The 17,624-nt window shown below is 39.8% G+C and overlaps 2 protein-coding genes across 8 annotated transcripts in view; both read left to right on the forward strand.

Moving 5' to 3' along the window:
• espn (espin) overlaps positions 1–3,863 on the forward strand; it is a 54,409-nt gene extending 50,546 nt beyond the window's left edge. For all 5 annotated transcript variants that reach the window (XM_015028183.1, XM_015028180.1, XM_015028182.1 and 2 more), the window contains one exon: positions 1,088–3,863. In XM_015028183.1, coding sequence (XP_014883669.1) covers positions 1,088–1,235 — 148 coding nt within the window. In that variant the 3' untranslated portion in view covers positions 1,236–3,863. The remainder of the gene's footprint in view (positions 1–1,087) is intronic.
• A 1,033-nt stretch (positions 3,864–4,896) lies between these two features.
• arhgef16 (Rho guanine nucleotide exchange factor (GEF) 16) lies at positions 4,897–17,590 on the forward strand. Of its 3 annotated transcripts, none has more exons than XM_015028186.1 (15): positions 4,897–5,052; positions 5,661–6,333; positions 7,012–7,057; positions 7,632–7,795; positions 8,047–8,103; positions 9,954–10,114; positions 12,570–12,722; positions 12,822–12,951; positions 13,413–13,487; positions 13,591–13,683; positions 13,769–13,920; positions 15,269–15,451; positions 15,996–16,066; positions 16,945–17,046; positions 17,133–17,590. In XM_015028186.1, exons 2-15 carry the CDS (start codon positions 5,716–5,718, stop codon positions 17,270–17,272), a joined length of 2,145 nt encoding a protein of 714 aa, XP_014883672.1. In that variant the 5' UTR covers positions 4,897–5,052; positions 5,661–5,715; the 3' UTR covers positions 17,273–17,590. The 3 variants fall into 3 exon arrangements, with proteins under 3 accessions (XP_014883672.1, XP_014883673.1, XP_014883674.1); XM_015028187.1 differs by lacking the exon at positions 4,897–5,052 and adding an exon at positions 5,059–5,175; XM_015028188.1 differs by lacking the exon at positions 4,897–5,052 and adding an exon at positions 5,227–5,313.
• Positions 17,591–17,624: the final 34 nt, after the last annotated feature.

Raw genomic sequence — 17,624 nt, forward strand, 5'->3', positions numbered from 1 at the left:
AGTCAAAAATAATCACCTTATTATATAAATCACAATTAACGAATGTTACAGACATTTGCAAATACTGAGAGAAATGCAGATGTTTCTTCACAGTGTAATTCACAACACAAGAACAAATAGTTCAGCTGGTGTTTGAGATGCCAGATCAAATCTGGATATATTTCAGCACAGCAGGTTGAGCACAGCTGATCGTAGGAAACTTCCTTCAGCATTATGTTATGGATAGGATAACAGAGGATTATTACAGGAGTGAACTATCAGCTGAATATCTTAAAAGTTGAACAAAACTTTGCCTTAAAGTTCCTCCCTATGTGAACTTTGCAGATTGCTCTGAAGCACACTTGCACAACACGGAGTTGTAGGTTTCTGTCATTTGCAAACTCAGCCTATTAGAAGGAACTTACAATGAATAATTAATTTAGAGGTCTGCCTGTAAGTTATTGACATTAAGATTTATCCACGCATTCATTCTACCTGATTCAGTGCCTTCAAGAGTTCATCTTGGCTTAAGACTATTTCTTTCAGTCAGCACTGTCTGACATGAAGAAGGTCCACAAGAAGGAAATGTGGCCTGCTGCTTTGCAAAAGACTCGACTCATCCCTGATTTCTTTGTCATTTGCATCCTAGGAATCAGACTTTTTCTAATTTGCAGCTTTGGGCTGGGTCCCTGCTCCTTTTCAGTCCAGAACATTGTTTTATAATATACCAGAGCTGTATTTACACAACAACAACAAAATCCTTCTTTAAATTGGATTTTAAGAACATTTCCAGTCACAAAGATGAGATGTGTACACATTTCTTGAGTGGCAGATAGATTCAAAGCAATGAAACAGGAAGGTTTTTTTTTTTGTTTGTTTTTTTTAGGAAACTTTAATCCTATGGATGCAAGATACAAAGTAATAATTAAAAGAAGAGTACCTGAAGTTAAATATACCTTCACAATGACACTATTCAGTCATTGTGTAAAACATAGCAAAAAGAATATGTATGATATGTATGTGCAGCAGCACAAGTAGGTAAAATATTGTGCTGCTTTGTTAGACAAAATTCCAATGCCATCCTAATTCCTGTTTGTGACCTTTGTAGAAAAGCAGAACAGCAGGCCAAACAGGCAAAGGAGTCCGAGGAGAAGCAGGAGCTGGAGCGACTACGGACCATGGGCTACGATGAGACCAAGCTGGCCCCCTGGCAGCGGCAGATCATCCTGAAGAAAGGAGACATAGCCAAAAAATGACGACCTGGACCGTTTTCCCTGGAGCGTTCTGCGCCCTCACACACTCGGTCCAAAGTGTCTCCCTCCTCCATTCTTTAACCCCACGCCGAACAGACAGAGGTGAGGAGAGCTCGTCTCCCCGTCCCTCCTGAAACTCTGTTGTGTCACTCTTCGGGGCCCCGCAGTAACTGAGGCTCGCTTCTGCGGTTGCTGCCTGTCCACACAAGCTCTGAGACTCGGCTCGGGCGAAACACAGCAGAGTGATCCTACACCTCTTACTAAAAGTCTCATGGACACAAATGATTGTTTAGCAAAGCATTTCTGGCATGCACTGACCCGCTTTTTTTTCTTCTTTTTCTTTGCTAAGGCACTTGTTAAAGAACACGAAGTCAAAATCACAGCTGGTGTATGCTTACATTTCTACAAAACCGCAAATTATTGGAAGATGCGTCACGTAGGAGATTTAAGTTTTTTGGTAGATGAAAAACGTGACGTTGCTATGAAATTGTCTATTTTTCAGACTGTAATCGAAAGAAAAGTAGTTCAGATATATAATTTGTAATCAATAAGCAGCCAATGCATCAATAAGAATGAGCAGTGTCCCATCGATGTTTCGTCTTAGTCGTGGCATTTAGCGTCAAGCTCACAGATGCACTTATTGTGCTGTTGCAGGATCGTTCAGCTGTTCAAAGACGGGGTTTTCTTAGAAGGTTATAAGCAGCTGGTATCTTACCTTCTGCAGATGTCCATCTCAGTCGCTTCATTTTGTTTAAATCCTGATTAGCTGGTCGTTACATTTGGATTAGAAGGTTATTTACCCCAAAGCTGGTGAATATTTACACACAAATTAATGACTGAATGCAGTGCAAAGCGCTTGGAGGAAGTGCGCTACTATTAATCTTCCTGCTGGAAAGCCAACAGAAAATGTAAAGCATCTGTGGTGATAAAACAGTCATTTTTTTTATGGAAATGCTCTGCATGTTCGACTGTCAGTTCATTTCCAACAGGAAAGTCCTTGATAGCAGACCACTTCCTGCCTCTGTCTTCCCATGTAAATATTCATCAGTTTCTGTGTGAATATCCACTCAGTGCAAATAAATAGACATAAATCCCTGTGACTTCTGCAGGCAAGCTATTAATTTCTTATGACCTCTTAATTAGCCCTTTAATATTCTGCCAGTGTTTTGGCAGAAACTACCACTGGTTGTTTCATTTATATTCCACCTCAAAGCTAACAGTTTATTAATGTTCATTCGATAAGGTTATTTTCCAAAGAATCTGGAATAATAATAAATTGAGAAAAATTAATTATAATTTTAATATAAAATTATAACATAATTTCATATTAACTGCTCTTGGCTCAGAAAAATAATACAAAGCTCAAATTTATTATTAGAACGTTTTAATGTGACCGAAATGTCAAACTACGTTGTTTAATCATGATTGTGAATCTTTTTGTGAATCGCTGCATTATAAGAATCAAACATGTTTTTAATGTTTAATAACAAGGATACCTGGAACACAAATAAGACAAAGAGCTGCGATCCACAGCGGCCGTCTGATCCGAACCCATCCGCTTGTTTCTTGCCTCCGTCCCACTGAGCTGCAGGATGAATCTTTGATGAACAGATCTGCTTACACATCACAGAGAGACCACTCTGTCTCTCACAGACGGGCACACTAATGATAAACTGCACTGCTAGCTAGGTGAGTTGACGTGCTTTAGCGTGTTCGAAATTTACACTGACCAGTCGCACGTATAAGATGAGGAAGACGTCTGAAAAGTACCGTATGATTCACTTTTAGACATTTTAGAGATCCTTTAAGAGTTCAGGCTGAGAACTATTTCATCATTTCCTCCTTCACAAATTTAAAAATATTTTTACAATCCATATAACATTAGAACGGTGTTGATCTGTTTAGAGCAGTGGTTCCCAAAGTCTGGGTCAGGACCCCCATTTGGGTCTTGAAACACCAAGTGTGTGGTCTTTAGATTATCTAACAAACTTTAAGTTAAACTAAAAAATAATTATTTGTTCCATTTTTTTTTACCTTAAAAGTTATAATAAAATAAATAAAGATAAAATCTGTAGTTGTAAATGGATAAAAATAGTGCAATAGTTAAGGCTGTCTTGTAGCTACACTTGTTAAATGTTAGTTAAGTTTGTGTATATCAAACAGCAATATTCAATTTCGTGGGTTAGAAATTGGAAAAAAAAAAAGGGAGCCACTGGTTTAAAGGTCATTAGAAAATAAATATTTTTGAAATAGAGCACGCATTGTTGCATTTACATTTAATAAAGTTTTCTTCCCTTTTTGTAATCTCATCATTACAAATAATCTCTTTAATTCATCTGTTCGGGTTTGATTGATCATTTGGAAATATTCTGACTCACTTCTCATCAGATGCCATATGATATTAAAATTTAAAGTGATGTACGTCATTGCCATTTAATTTTCTATATATATATATATAAATATATAAACTCTGTACATAGTGACCCTTAGATTTTTTTTTGTCTTTTCATTTTTTCCAGATTTCATATTACATGTCCCAGCCTTGCTTGGATGTAGAATGTTGGCTTGTTTTCTTGTCATAATAACTTCAGACTGATAAAAATGAGCAGAATAAACCTCAGATCATTTAAATATCGCTTGTGTGCTTCTCTTGATTTATTCCTCTGTATGTTGAGATGTTTTTAAAGTTGTTCTGCAAACATATTTAGTTAAATTTATTGTTCTTACAAAGAAACAACAAATAAAAGTGCAAGAAAAGTTAAACACTTATATAATTTATTCTTTGAACAAAAAAATGTCATCCAAATCCATTTTACAATGCTGTTTCTCACATCTACACTTTCATACAAGTCTCTTGATTAAAGTATGAATTAATTTGCATATCTGAACATTGCTGTTTGTCGTACAAAAATTCTAGTTCCACTACAAGATTCAGGTAATTCATGCAAAATTAAGCTTATCTTAGTTACAAAATAATAATAATCAGACATGTGCCATGCCAGAAGCCAATTTTTGGATAGTTACCCACAACCTTGATGGAAAATTAATGTAAAATTAATTGAAAACTTTAGCTGCTGGATGAGGTGTAGCTTCTAAATGTAAAACTAAAAAACATCTAATCATTTGCCAAAGGCATAAAGCAAAGTTTGTGTGAATTAGAAACATGCAGTGACAAAGTAACCCTACACCAGGCTCAAAAAAAATATCAGGGAATTACATACAAAAATAAATAATCCAATATATATCGCACTGGTATTCAAAGAGTGGACGTGTTTATTAAGATTATTGTTTGAGTTTCTGCAGTGATGGATTGAAATCTTAAAACAAAGTGTAGTACATGTTATTTAACACCAGGGGGTGACAAAGAGCCGTGTTTTTAACTAGTCAGGTGAGAACAAACAAAAAATAGTATTGACATTTCAGAGGTTAAAGTTAAACAGACACGCTAACGTTATTGTATTTTTGAAATGAGAAATTCATGTGGGGTGGCTGGAATGAAAGTCAAATTAATTTTTTTAAAAGCATAATCCTCATTGTTTGCCGTCAAGTTCCTGGCGAGTTGTCAAAGAAGAAGCTTCTTCTAAGTTGTCGAAGTTGCTTCCTGTTGGACTTGTTATTAAGAAAAGCTTCGCTCAGCGGTAACTGATTGGCGCTCACCTGGAGTGACGTAAGCAGAAGAAGGCAGAGGAGCGAAGGAGCAGCGCGGCGGAGGAATACAGCCGCGTATCTGCTCAATCTGACCGCTACTCCGCCAGCAGCACCGCCGCATGACAGACACTCAACCGGATTACAGCTGGAGTTTGAGGTGCACCTCTCGCAGGTAAAGACGCTCTGTTTTTAACTGCGTGTCAATCCGCATCTATTAACCATGGGAATGTGAGGCGGACATTTTTTTTCCCTGCCACAAACTAATCCGTCTGTGTCGCGACATTGAATTTGTAAAGTAAGTACTGCATGTTAACAGGAATTTCGCGTGAAGCTATTAGTTTATTTACTTTAAGGGTTAGTGCGGTATGAACACTGCGCTCAGATCTAATTTCCAGCTGTATGGTTAAGCATGGCTGTCACAACATGTTAAGAGGTGGGTTGTCTACTTAATAATAGGTTTTTGAATCAGTTCCTGGCTGAGCAGGTTGGAAACATTTATTAGAAACAGTGTGAGTTTATTTTCTTGTAACTTTAAGACAGCAGAAGGAGAAGTTTTGTATGTGTGTGAGTTGTTTTTTTTTATATATGTGAGTGGGAGTGAGACATGAGTCATTGGTCAAGTCCCTTAATATGACTTCCTAACATATTTCCACTGAAAATGTGGTCATATTTGAAGATTTCAGAAGTTTGAAGATTATTAATACATCTGTTGGTCCATACATTAGTCCAGTGGCAATCCAGGTTTAATGTCTTGCTTTTTGTTTTGCTTTTCTTATTTAGATTCCCCCTAATGCTGTAGGTGCTGAAGAACTGAGGAGACCCGCAGGAGGACACCATGTCCCACAGTGAGTCAGACAACTGCACGGACAACAAGTCCCCTCAAATAGAGACCCTCTTCTCCACAGAACTTCATATATACGAGCCAGGAGATGAAGGCTTCCAACCCAAAAGCTCCCCGACACTCCAGTCTAAAACAGTCACCCCACAGGAAGACGAGGTGAACAAGCTGGTGGTACCGGAGCAGGTCATCACAGAGACTCCAACAGCACAGAAGCCTGAGACCCAAAAGGTGATCTTGAGCACAGAGAGCCCTGCAGCAAAGAAGCTAGGTACCTATCAGCTGATTCCCAAGAGCTTAGCAGTGTCAAGCCGACCCAAGAATCGGCACCACACCACCGTGGTGACCTTCCCGGTGGGATTGGAGAACTCAAACAGCGAGAACCGCAGCCGTCACTCAGCCCAGGGTCCAGATGTTTCCTCCCGGGACGAGTATGACAGCGATGGAGACGGGTTTGCCTTCAGGAGGAACCGCAGGAACAAGTCGTATCGGGCGGCGGTGACCAGCCTGGACATTGATGCCATGACATCCGGGACAGCGCCTAAACCCACTCTGAAATCGGTCAATGAGAACCGAGAAAGCAGTCCTGGTCCTTCTCTCAGCAGTAGACACAAGGTAGAGATGGTCAACCAAAATGTTGTGAATGAAAAAGAAAATGCATTTGTTTGTTTGTTTGTTTGTTTGTTTATTTATTTATTTATTTATTTATTTATTTATTTATTTATTTATGCCACTAAGAAGTTCTTGTTAAAACTTAAATTCTAGCCACAACTTAACCCACTAGAGAAACTTTTTATTTACACTGTTAGCTTATTTTTACCCTAGCAAAAGGGAGTTGGAGGTACTGATCTCCCAGCAGTCTTGATATTTAAATATATTTGCTTAAAGGAACTAAAAACTAATGTGAAATTTTATTGTGATTTGGTCCAATTCGTCAATTTAGTTTCTCTCTACTCTTCAGTCACTTCTGATGATGTTGAATTTTTCACTTCTCACTGGACCAGAGATCCAGAGTTTGTGCGCGATCTGGAAAAGTCTGTAATTCCAGATCTAGATCAAGTACAGCAAAAAGTTTTTAGACGATTCTCCCCATTGTCACAAGGACATGTTCTTTAAACTCATGGTGAGCTTTTGTAATTCTACTTTAAAATGAATTAAAATCTAAGTAAGTGTAGAAGGTTTACATAACATGTGGAAACCATGTTGTATGTTGAATAGTTCTCTATTCAAGTGTGTGACTAAAACCCATAATTCATGACTGAAATAAAGTCTGTGCTGCTGTGTTCTCTCTAGCGATCCCTGGGCAGAAAGAGGAACCAGCGTGGTTCATTCAAAGATGGTATGTCCCCTCATGTGTCACTCTCGTCTGCTTTTTCTAAATCGGGTTACCAGAACACAAATAGATTGGGAAATAACTGAAGTTTGATGTTTTTTTTTCTTTGTAAAACTCCATTGCTCATTGCAGACTTCCTCGAACAGAAAATCATTCATGGCAGTCTGAATTTGGGCTGAGTGGCTCCCATGTCACGTCTCTGAAAAGAGCTTGAGGCAGCAGAGAGGGACAGAAGTGGAAAACCGTTCTCGGCCTGATAAACACTTGTTTAGTCCTGAACGGTGGATACTTGACCTTTCCCTTCAGATTTGTCTTTGCTGATTTTAGGAGTTTTAAAAGGTTTTTCATTTTTTTTATATACTTATTGAGTCAGCTGCTCCAAACGTATCTCTAAAGAGCCTTCAAAACTGAATTTTATTAAACTGGACATGGTGTAAGTAGAAACATTAAGCTCCATTGTTGTAATTTAGCAATCCTACAACTCGTTTTTTGACACTCCTGGCTGTGTTTTTGAAGTCCTTGAAAGAGAGTCTCTCATTGACACTTCATGGTTTTCTGTTGATGGCCGTTCCCTCCCCAGCGACGCCATGCCTGTACCAGGAGATCAGAGAGCGCGGCCTGGACTCCACCCAGCAGGACGAGCTGCTGGAGGACTTTGTGGTGGTGAAGCGTCCAGCGGAGGACCACAACATCGTGATGAAGAGCTATAAACAAGCTCACCTCACCTGGAGCCAGTTGCCTCAGGTGAACCTTCAGATTTGCAGAGGAAGTCAAGTCGAGTCTAAGAACTCTGATAAGAGCTTAACTTAATTACGCGCTGCTCTATTTATCAGTGTTTCATACTTTTGCAGAAATGCAAGACGGGTCTGTTTTTTGGATGTGAAAGACTGTTAAAAAAATGTATATTTTGACTCGTATTAAAAACTCTTGTGTTTGAGATATCCAGACAAACAGGCTGGGGATTCATGTCTGATTTCTGTTTATGTCTTTTAAAGGTGCAGGAATCTGGTATTCTGGAAACAATCACACCTCAGGAGAGAAAGAGGCAAGAGGTGAGATTATGTCTAAGTATTTCCTGTACTGCCTGTCCTGCTGCACACAGTGGATGAATTTAGGTGTTTCATATTTCCTTGTGCACAAGGCTCTAAAAGGGGACACGTCATTGTCTCTGAAACGGTTCATTAAAAGTTTTTGACTTGTTTTTTCTTCCAGCGTTCATATATGTAAAATTAGATAACATGGCAATTTGTTTCACTCGTGTTATCTCGTTTCAGATTTTTACAGAAATGCATGGGGCCAGTTACCAGCATCAAATCATTTTATGATAACGTATTGCTTTTTTAGAAACGCAAAAATCTCCCCTCAATCTGTAGATCATAAACCGTTTAATGAGGTGTTTAAAGACCCTGTCGAAATGAGCAGGTTTTTTTTTTTTTTTACAGAAATATGGAGCCAATAGAGAGGAAAGCATCTTTGACTGTCTGTTGCTGAGCACTGGTATTCAGCTTTGACTGTCTGTTGCTGAGCACTGGTATTCAGCTGGCTGCAAGCTGTTTGGACTTATTTCTAGTCATAGGATAATACGCATAATTCTTGTGTGAAAATAATTCACACAAGGTGTGTTATGAGCATGTGATTTGTCTCCAAACAGTCTCTGGCCTGCAGCTATCTAGCAGCTAAGCACCGTTTCGTCACGACGTAAAACATCCAAACACAGGATATAATGTTGCCTTTTCTTTAGACGTTGAAACAGGAAGCTGAGAAAAATGAAAATCACACAGAGAAAACAAACAAGCAAAAAAGTTGAGTTTAAAAACTGAAATTTTTAAACTGTGAGAAACATCTTCTCAGCCCCATCTGGACTCCAGGCCTGTTCAAACCGGCTGACCCAAGCCGTAGGTCGACCCGAAAATAAAACTCGCAGCAGTAACAATTGTTCGTTGTTTCTTTTTAAAATGCACAGATTTGTAAAAGCTGTACTTGTGCGAAAACTCGTCCGACTCCCGAGCGATTGGCGATATTTGCTGCGTGTCGGATTGATGTCAAAGCCAAAAATAACTGATTAGATCTGTTATCCTACATCTGCAGAGAGTGTCTGCTTGACAGCAAGTTCAAACTCATTCTCATGGTACCCAAGAAGTGCAAAGAAACAGAAACTGGTAGCTGGCGTTCAGGAAATGTCGGAGTCAAAACTCAAAACACAACATTCCTCGCTAAAGTAAAAGCTGAAACTGTCAATTGCAGCGCAACACTTTGTGTGGGAGGATTTTTTTTTTTTCTTCGTAATGTGTCCTCTCCATTCGCCCAAGATGTCAATGCCAAGGTCCATATTGTGTGCTGTGCTCTTGCTGAATAAAGCCACACCCTACCTGTGTAATGGTGCTTTTACAGCCCTCTGAACAGGTGCTTGGTTTGCTGTTTGGGACCTTCAGTCGTCTCGCGCTTTGTTTTGTTTTTTTAAAATGTGCTCAAAAAGCGTGCAAGTATTTCAACTTCCAAAAGTTTTGAAGCGTTCCTGTGAGGTTTGAATGTCATTTGAGACAGAACAAAGAAAATAACGTCTTTATGCCCTTTGGTCCTCTCCGAAGCCACCTGACCTTTAGAAGTAGAAATGTTGACCAAGGTGTGTTATGAGCATGTGATTTGTCTCCAAACAGTCTCTGGCCTGCAGCTATCTAGCAGCTAAGCACCGTTTCGTCACGACGTAAAACATCCAAACACAGGATATAATGTTGCCTTTTCTTTAGACGTTGAAACAGGAAGCTGAGAAAAATGAAAATCACACAGAGAAAACAAACAAGCAAAAAAGTTGAAATGAAACATTCATTGCAATATAATTTTGGTTTCACATCCACTTGATGCGTGCGTGTGTGTGTGTGTGTTTGCATGGTTTGTTTTACAGGCCATTTTTGAAATTATCACCTCAGAGCACTCATACCTGCACAGCCTTGGCATCCTGGTACGTCACTTCAAGAACAGCGCAGCGTTGAGGAAAACAATGACGACGACGGAGCACCACCATCTCTTCTCCAACATATCCGTCATCTACACGACCAGCCAATGGTGGGTTGGCCTTCATATTGATTACTGTACTGCATAAGTGCTGTTAAAGATGTACTGTTTTCTTCTTCTTTTTTTTTTTTTATAGCTTCTTCACACTTAAATATATCGTTAAACAGATTTTAAGATCTGACCAATAAAAACACAGCAGTTCCAAAATTTAGAAAATACGAATTACTATACCTAGAGACTATAAACCTACCTCGCCATATGAGAGGAACATTTCAAACTGAAACCTAATCAAGCCAATGAGATTTTGTATTAGCTGTTAAAGAGACTTTTACATTGGAGAAATGTTGGCCCACTCCACTCAGTAGAACCGTTTCATTCAGTCACACTGAAAGGCTTTTGAGCATCAGCTGGTTTAATGTCATGCCACGGCATTGCAGTGGGATTTTCAGAGCAGAGTTTGACTCGGTAAATCCAAAACCTTCCTTTCTTTCTGAGGCTTTCAGAAGGGGATTCTCCTGGCATGTTTGGGATTATTTTCCAGCAGTATAACCCAAGAGACCTTGGATTCATGAACTGATGGCGGCAGACCCTCTTTTCGGATTCTCTGCTAGGCAGCAGACCAGTTACGCCCGTAGCCGTCTGGTACCTGAAGCAGCAAAGCAGTTTGTATTAGTTTTATGCCAGATGTAACAATAAGCACACCCTGCAGAAAGTTCCACTTTTGCCTTTATTTTTTATTTTTTTAGACCCTAAAGCCTACTTCTTATTAGATGTCTGGGTGTGGCTGATGAAATTGAACCAAATCATGTAGTTTATCATAATTAATTTATGATTTAATTGAGAGAGATGATTATATTACTACATACTAGTTTGGTTTGGATGCCTCTTACTGCTTTGAAAACTGATGAATTGATTCACTGAAACATTTTTAATTCAGCAACGAGGAAAAAAAAAAAATCTGAGGAATCTGTAAGGGAGCAAATATGCTCTTACTGCTTTTGAAAACTGATAAATTGATTCACTGAAATATTTTTAATTTGGCAATGAAGAAAAAAAATCTGAGGAATCTGTAAGGGAGCAATTATGTTGCGGTGCAGAATATTTGGAAATAAGTTAAAGTAGCCGTCCGTTCTAAATGTTCGGATACCTGACGCAGATGAGAAAGCGAGAAACAATAGACCCCAGCGCCTCATACGCCATTCACTGAGTGATTTTTATGTTCTCAGCTGAGGATATTGTTCCAAGATAAAAAGAACAACGGTTGATTTTAAGTTTCAGAAAAACTGTTTGCCCTTAGCGTGTCTTTAGTATCCTGAAAAGCCCCATTAACGTGTTCAGACACGCTGGCCAAACTAGTTCTGCCACTCTGAGTGGTATTCCTGAGCTTTGAAATGATGATGTTTACACCGGCATGCTTTGTTTGTTGTTTCGTACTTCAATTTGAATGAGAGCGGAAATTCAGGACACTGTTACGAATGAGAAAAGAAATAAATGTTCTCCCATTTAAGCCCTAAAGGGTAAAGCAAAACCAGAGAACAGAATACCTTGGCAGTATCTGTGCGGATAAATCGGAGAGACTTCCAGTTTCTGTGTGGGGAAACTGTCAAGTAGCTGGGTCCTCGGGTGGGGCTGTTTTTGACTTGGTGTCACTTTACACGTTTTTGTTAGACGGGACACGACTGAGAGTTCTTTCTTTCCTTATGAAGTGATTCTGTGAATCTTTTAGTCCTTATTGATGTATCGCAACAACTGCTGTCAAAAACTGTTGTGACAAATGTCATTCTATCCGTAGCATCAGTATTTGTCGCGGGATTCAGTTGCTAGCAATTCCTTTATCCCAATTAAACCTCAAGTTACACAATACATGTTGAGGTTTGTAAAGTTTATAACACACCTTGAACTCTTTTTGCATTTTATATGCAATTGTAAACATCGGTGTATTTTATTTGGAATTTATTTGATTTAAAAAAAAAAAAAGTAGTGCATAGTTGTGCAAAGAAAGGAACATGGTTCATGGTTTCCATATTTTAAAATGCATCTACATCATTTTCAGGCTTATCTTTGATTCTGAATTTAACATGATTATGTTTTGATCCATGGTAGCTTCGGCTCTATCAAGACTTTCTCATCCTCCAGCAGTTTTAGTCCTAGGATTGGCTTCGCCCATCTTCTCATAAGCTCTGATCCGGGATGGTGCGCTCAGGGTGATCGGCGGTGTCAGATACATTTTTGTCTGATCTGAGCACCTTCTCCCACATGCTTTCTGTATCCTCCACATGGAAGATGACCATATCCTCCTAAACCTGACTTTTGCAAAGACATCATTTTCCTCAACACCCAAACCACAGATCTCTTAATAACTCATGTTGACCCCAAAATTTAGATGTAGAAGTGACCAAACCATTAGGAATAAACCTGCTGTGTCTTCTGCTCTGCTGATTTGTCTTTAGAAGAACCAAACTTCATTTTTGCCTCAACATTAACCTGCCTCTTTTACGATTTCTAGCTTCTTTAAGGATCTCGAAAAACGTCACAATGAGCAGCTGGTAATCCGGGACATCAGCGACATTGTTCAGAACCACGCGGCACACCACTTCGATCCTTACATCGTCTACTGCTCCAACGAGACCTTTCAGCAGAGGACGCTGGAGAAGCTGCTGTGAGTGGCGGAACAATCTAGAATGAGCCAATGACTTCATGCAGCGGCACAGGAGTATGAGCTGAACTTCATTTTCGTTTTTATTTTTGTGTTTCACAGGAATAATAACTCTGCGTTCAAAGACACCCTGAAAGAAATTGAGAGAAATAGTGAATGTGGAGGCCTTCCCATGTTGTCGTTTCTGATCCTGCCCATGCAGCGTGTGACCAGACTGCCACTTCTGCTTGATGTCAGTTCGATCTTTACTTTTGTCGTACGGTACAGTGCTCTAAAACAAGAATTACTGTGCTCAAAGAATAGCAACAACAACAAAAAAGAACAAGTTAAAAACCAAACATGGATGTTAAGTTATTTATCTGCGCTGATGAAAACTCACTCACCTGAAGATGAAAAATGCCAAGATTTTTTTTTTATTATTATTTATTTAGCCAAGGTCAGGTTGGTCTGGATCATATTTCCCCCATAATAAATGTAATTATCATTTGGAAACTGTTTTTTGTAGATATTTATGTTACCTTATGTTGTCATTTTTTTCTAGTACCATCCAAATTTTGGGAAAGGACATCTAGATTTTTTGTATTCCACTGCAACATATGTAATTTGTATTTGACTGTATTTGTATTTGACTTTGTATTTGACTATGAGGCGTTTTATTTATTTTCTTCTGTTTGTGTGCTTGTTCATCCTCAGACAATCTGTCAGAAAACTCAGGACCAGACCGCGGAGTACTTTGCTGCCGTTTGGGCGCTGAAGGCTATGAGCAAGGTTAGCATGCTGGACTAATCCAAAGAACTGCCGTGTCCACGCAGGTTTATCCGCTCTGACAGGATTCTGACCACTGTTTTTACTACAATTGCCATGTGAACAGTTGGTCACCGAATGCAACGACGGAGCAAGGCGGATGGAGAGGACAGAGCAGATGTACACCATCCAAAAACAGATGGATTTTGGAAAAATAAAGGTCGGACGCTCGGCCGTCACTGTTTTGTGAGCAGAAACGAGCTCAATTCGGGATGAACGTATCCATCGTCATCTTGTCCCCGCAGCCGTTTCCTCTGGTGTCAGCGTCGCGGTGGTTGAAGAAGCGCGGCGAGCTGGCCGTCTCCAGCGAGGAGCTCAGCATATGGAGGGCTTTCACCAACAGGAGCCACTACCTGTTCCTCTTCAACGACGTGCTGATCGTCACCAAAAAGAAGTCGTGAGTGGCGCTCTTTTACAAGCACGGAGCTTCTTCGAACCAACACTCGTAATATTGCTAGGACCCATTTGGAAATTGTGTCACAGTGTGTAAAAAGCTTTTTTTCCAGCAGCCAAGAAAACGCAAAGCCCAAATTTACATTGAAATCCTAAACATTACTCTACTTCGTCTGGCAAAAAGTAGCAGAATATGTGAAGTGAACGGATGCATTGTTTTAAAATTTCTTCTACATAAAAAAACTAAAGTAGAATAACAGACATATGACATGAATTTGATGTCCCCGAATTGAAATCCTGTGGAACCAGTTCATCTAAGTAGTTTATAAAGTTGAGCCGAGTGTAATCTGGTCTCAGCATAAACACATGTATTGTTGATAGGATAGCTTACTGTTAGCGATGTGCTGTACAACTCTGCCCATTTGTCACAAACTAAGTTTAAGATGCTTTGGTGAGACCAAAATTGAACGTTTTGGCCAACAGGCAGCACAAAATAGACTGAGCTACATGGACATGGAGCCAGAGCTTCACTTGAGTATTTTAGATGAACACAAGCATGTTAGAATGGCCTAGTTAAAGTCCAGTGAAATCCAACTGCAAATTTGCGAGAAGACAGATGCTGCCCATCCTTTCTGATTGAGCTTTTTGGAGAAGACAAATGGGCAAAAGTGTCTGTCTAAATGTGCAGAGTTGGTGCATCAAAAACCTGCAAGGGATGCATAAAACTGTGCACTATAATTTCAGAAACTTCTTCTTTTTCCTTTTTAATATTTTAGCTTAATTATGTTGGTAAAATCAAGAGAGAGTACGTGGAAGTTGAGTTTGTAGCAGGACAAAAGCAGTAAGCTCTGTGTCCCACAAAGTTTGGATTTATGATTTATTGGTGCTTTTTCAGAAATTGACTCTTATCACACCAAGCTACAAAAAGGTGCAACATATGGAGGAACTAAAGGTTACATTTCACAGCTGATAGTCTTTCGTGGATGTTTTGGTTGCCTTGGTCCCCCATGGCGAGTTGAACAGTTCCAGCTGCTTCCAGGGAACATCGGGAAAGAGGAGAGTAAAGGGACAGGGAAAGGAGTGCGTGCATACCTCGGATTCTTTATTCCTGCATTCGGCTTGTCAGCTTGACTGACTTCAGCTGTCTGTTTTGAATTAGGGAGGGAGAAAACAATGTGAGCTCAGACAAAGAAATTGCCCACAACACTGCAGTCATTAAAATGTCTTCAAGTCAGCTCTGTGACCTCTGTGTTCAGAAGGGGAAAAAATGTACGAGTCAAGGCTTTTTTTTAGGAGTCAAGAAAATGTTGCTTGTGCCACGCTGTTTCCTGGCTAACGATGCTGTTTTGCAGCGAGGAGAGCTTCGTGGTGTTGGACTACGCCACTCTGGACAACGTCCAGGTCGAGTTTGTGGAGGACGCAGATGTACGGACATCACCCAGCAAAAGCAACTCCAACTACCTTTCCTTTAAACTGCGGATGTGCAAGAACAGCGAGGGGAAATTAGAGCAGATCTCCCTGGTGGCTGACTCCAGGTACTGCAGCCCTTATGATCTTTCCTGCCACAGGCTATCACTTTATATAACAAACGTTAAGTTGCCTTTTTTACATATCTGCCCATTAATCGATATTGTACAGATTGCTTACAAAGCACTATTGTACAGACTTTACAGATTATTAATTTTCACTGTTCATACTGTACAGAATCTTACATCTTACATTTTATGCATTTATCTTATTTTTATTTTTCATATTGTAATTTGATCTGTGTGTATGTGTATGCTGCAACTGCACAGTAATTTCCCAGTTGGGATGAATAAAGTACATCTGGCCTTCTGAAATTAAGGCCAACTTTTTATCCTAAAATGATTATCCACAGATCTACAGAGTGAATAATACTGATAATACCAGCTGAACAATCCCTTATACATGTCCACTTGTATTTCTTAGAAGCCACATATTTTGTCTTTGGCGCCCTCTGTTGACAAAATAGTGGCTGCAGTTCAAGATGGTCTAACATCTGTGGCCCTTTTACGAGAAACAGACTTCATTGTTATTCCTGCGCTCTCTTTTGCCAAGGGTGGACCGGGCACGATGGATCACCGCTCTTAAGGAGCAGAAGCAGGAAGGGGTCTTCACTTGCACAGATGGTAAGGCTGTATGCTTTGATTACAGACGGGAATTTTAATACATAAATGTACTTCCCATGGAATCCGTGTGAAGTTTCAGCAGATGATTAGTCTGTTGTTATGCAGATTATAAAACCCCTTAAATCCTAAACAGATGGGTAGTATGCTTTGCCTCATGGAAAAAAAAAAAAAAAGAGTTGCATTCATTACAAAATGATTGTTATTCACTTCTACTTCTCCCAAGCTCTCCGCTCCAGCGTTATGTCTGCTCAGAGTGGTTTTGGTCCTTTTATTATGTCATTTCAATGCTGTTAATGTTTTATGGCTGTTACTGTGACACTATTTCATATTTGAAACACTCTTACTAACTTAAAAAAAAATACTTATTTACTATTACATTAGATTATTATGAAGAAAAAAAAATGCATAAATGTTTGGCAATGGCCTAAAAAAATAAAAAATAAAAACCTGGACTAACTTAAACCCAACAGTGTCCAGAAGAAACAACCCTCAACCAACTGAAAGGAGCTCTGACTCCCTCTGATGTGCTGCATTAATGTAGTAATTCACCCATAAGAAACGGTGACAATGTATTAAGTGCATATACCATATGAATGTTTCATTAGTTTGACATTACTGTATTTAAAATCCTTTTTTTGTGTGTTAATATTTTGCATGGGAAACTGAATTCACTCTTATTTAGCCATTATCTAAATTAAACCACATAAATCCTGAAAGTGCATCACCGTTTGCTGAAAGAATCCATAAAATACACAAGTTTCACTTTTTCAGTTAAATTACAATAGAGATGCACCTGCTAAATTGATTTACCATCAATCAATGTGAGCCGTTTACCTCACAACGGCTGACGTTCCTGTTAAACGAGGAATGCGTTTCAGGTTTGCCGCAGTATGAAGTCACCAAAACCCACATGCCTAAAGACCCGGACGAACTCGGCCTGCGACAGGCGGAGGTCGTCATCGTTCTCCAAAAGGAAGAAGGTGAGGCCGTCGGAGCTGGGCTGGGTCTTTACGTCGCCTTCCGCTTCTGGTCTTTGAAGTGAACACAAACGTCTCGATTTGCCTAGAGTGGTGCTATGGGGAGAGGATGCGGGACGGAGAGAGAGGCTGGTTTCCTGCCAACTGCGCCATGGAGATCACCGATCCCACCGCCATGGAGAGCAACATGCAACGAATGAAGCGTTTGCGTAAGGAGACCAACGTCTGAAGCAGTCGCAGCACGCCACTGGAACAAGACGCTGTTGAAGGCCAACACACACACACACACACACACACACACACACTGCACTGCTGATGAGTTACACTGAGCCCTGGAAGTCCATGATCACAGACTGAGATTCTGTTCCGTACGTAGCATAATGCGCAAACGCCGACCTCACACAAGACGTTGGGGTTTGTTCCTTCATTTTTCTGACATTTCTTCAAATGGTGCCAAATGTGGTTCAGTAAAAAGGAATGAAGACGAGGTCAGATCTCACAAAAATGTCACATTCGAATTTAAACATCTACTTTATGCTGTAAAAAACCCCAAAAGAAATCTTATAATGTTCATAGCCTGT

This window comes from Poecilia latipinna, unplaced genomic scaffold (assembly GCF_001443285.1).
Source record: "Poecilia latipinna isolate Pla-1442-1.1 unplaced genomic scaffold, P_latipinna-1.0 Scaffold117, whole genome shotgun sequence".
Classification (NCBI taxonomy): domain Eukaryota; kingdom Metazoa; phylum Chordata; class Actinopteri; order Cyprinodontiformes; family Poeciliidae; genus Poecilia; species Poecilia latipinna.

What these genes read in the sequence shown, in the direction of transcription:
- arhgef16 (XM_015028186.1), top strand. Translation starts at nt 5,716, where the DNA reads ATGTCCCACAGTGAGTCAGACAACTGCACGGACAACAAGTCCCCTCAA. An exon ending in GGTCTTCACTTGCACAGATG is followed by an intron (nt 16,067 to 16,944) that starts GTAAGGCTGTAT and finishes AATGCGTTTCAG; the next exon opens with GTTTGCCGCAGTATGAAGTC. An exon ending in CGTTCTCCAAAAGGAAGAAG is followed by an intron (nt 17,047 to 17,132) that starts GTGAGGCCGTCG and finishes CGATTTGCCTAG; the next exon opens with AGTGGTGCTATGGGGAGAGG.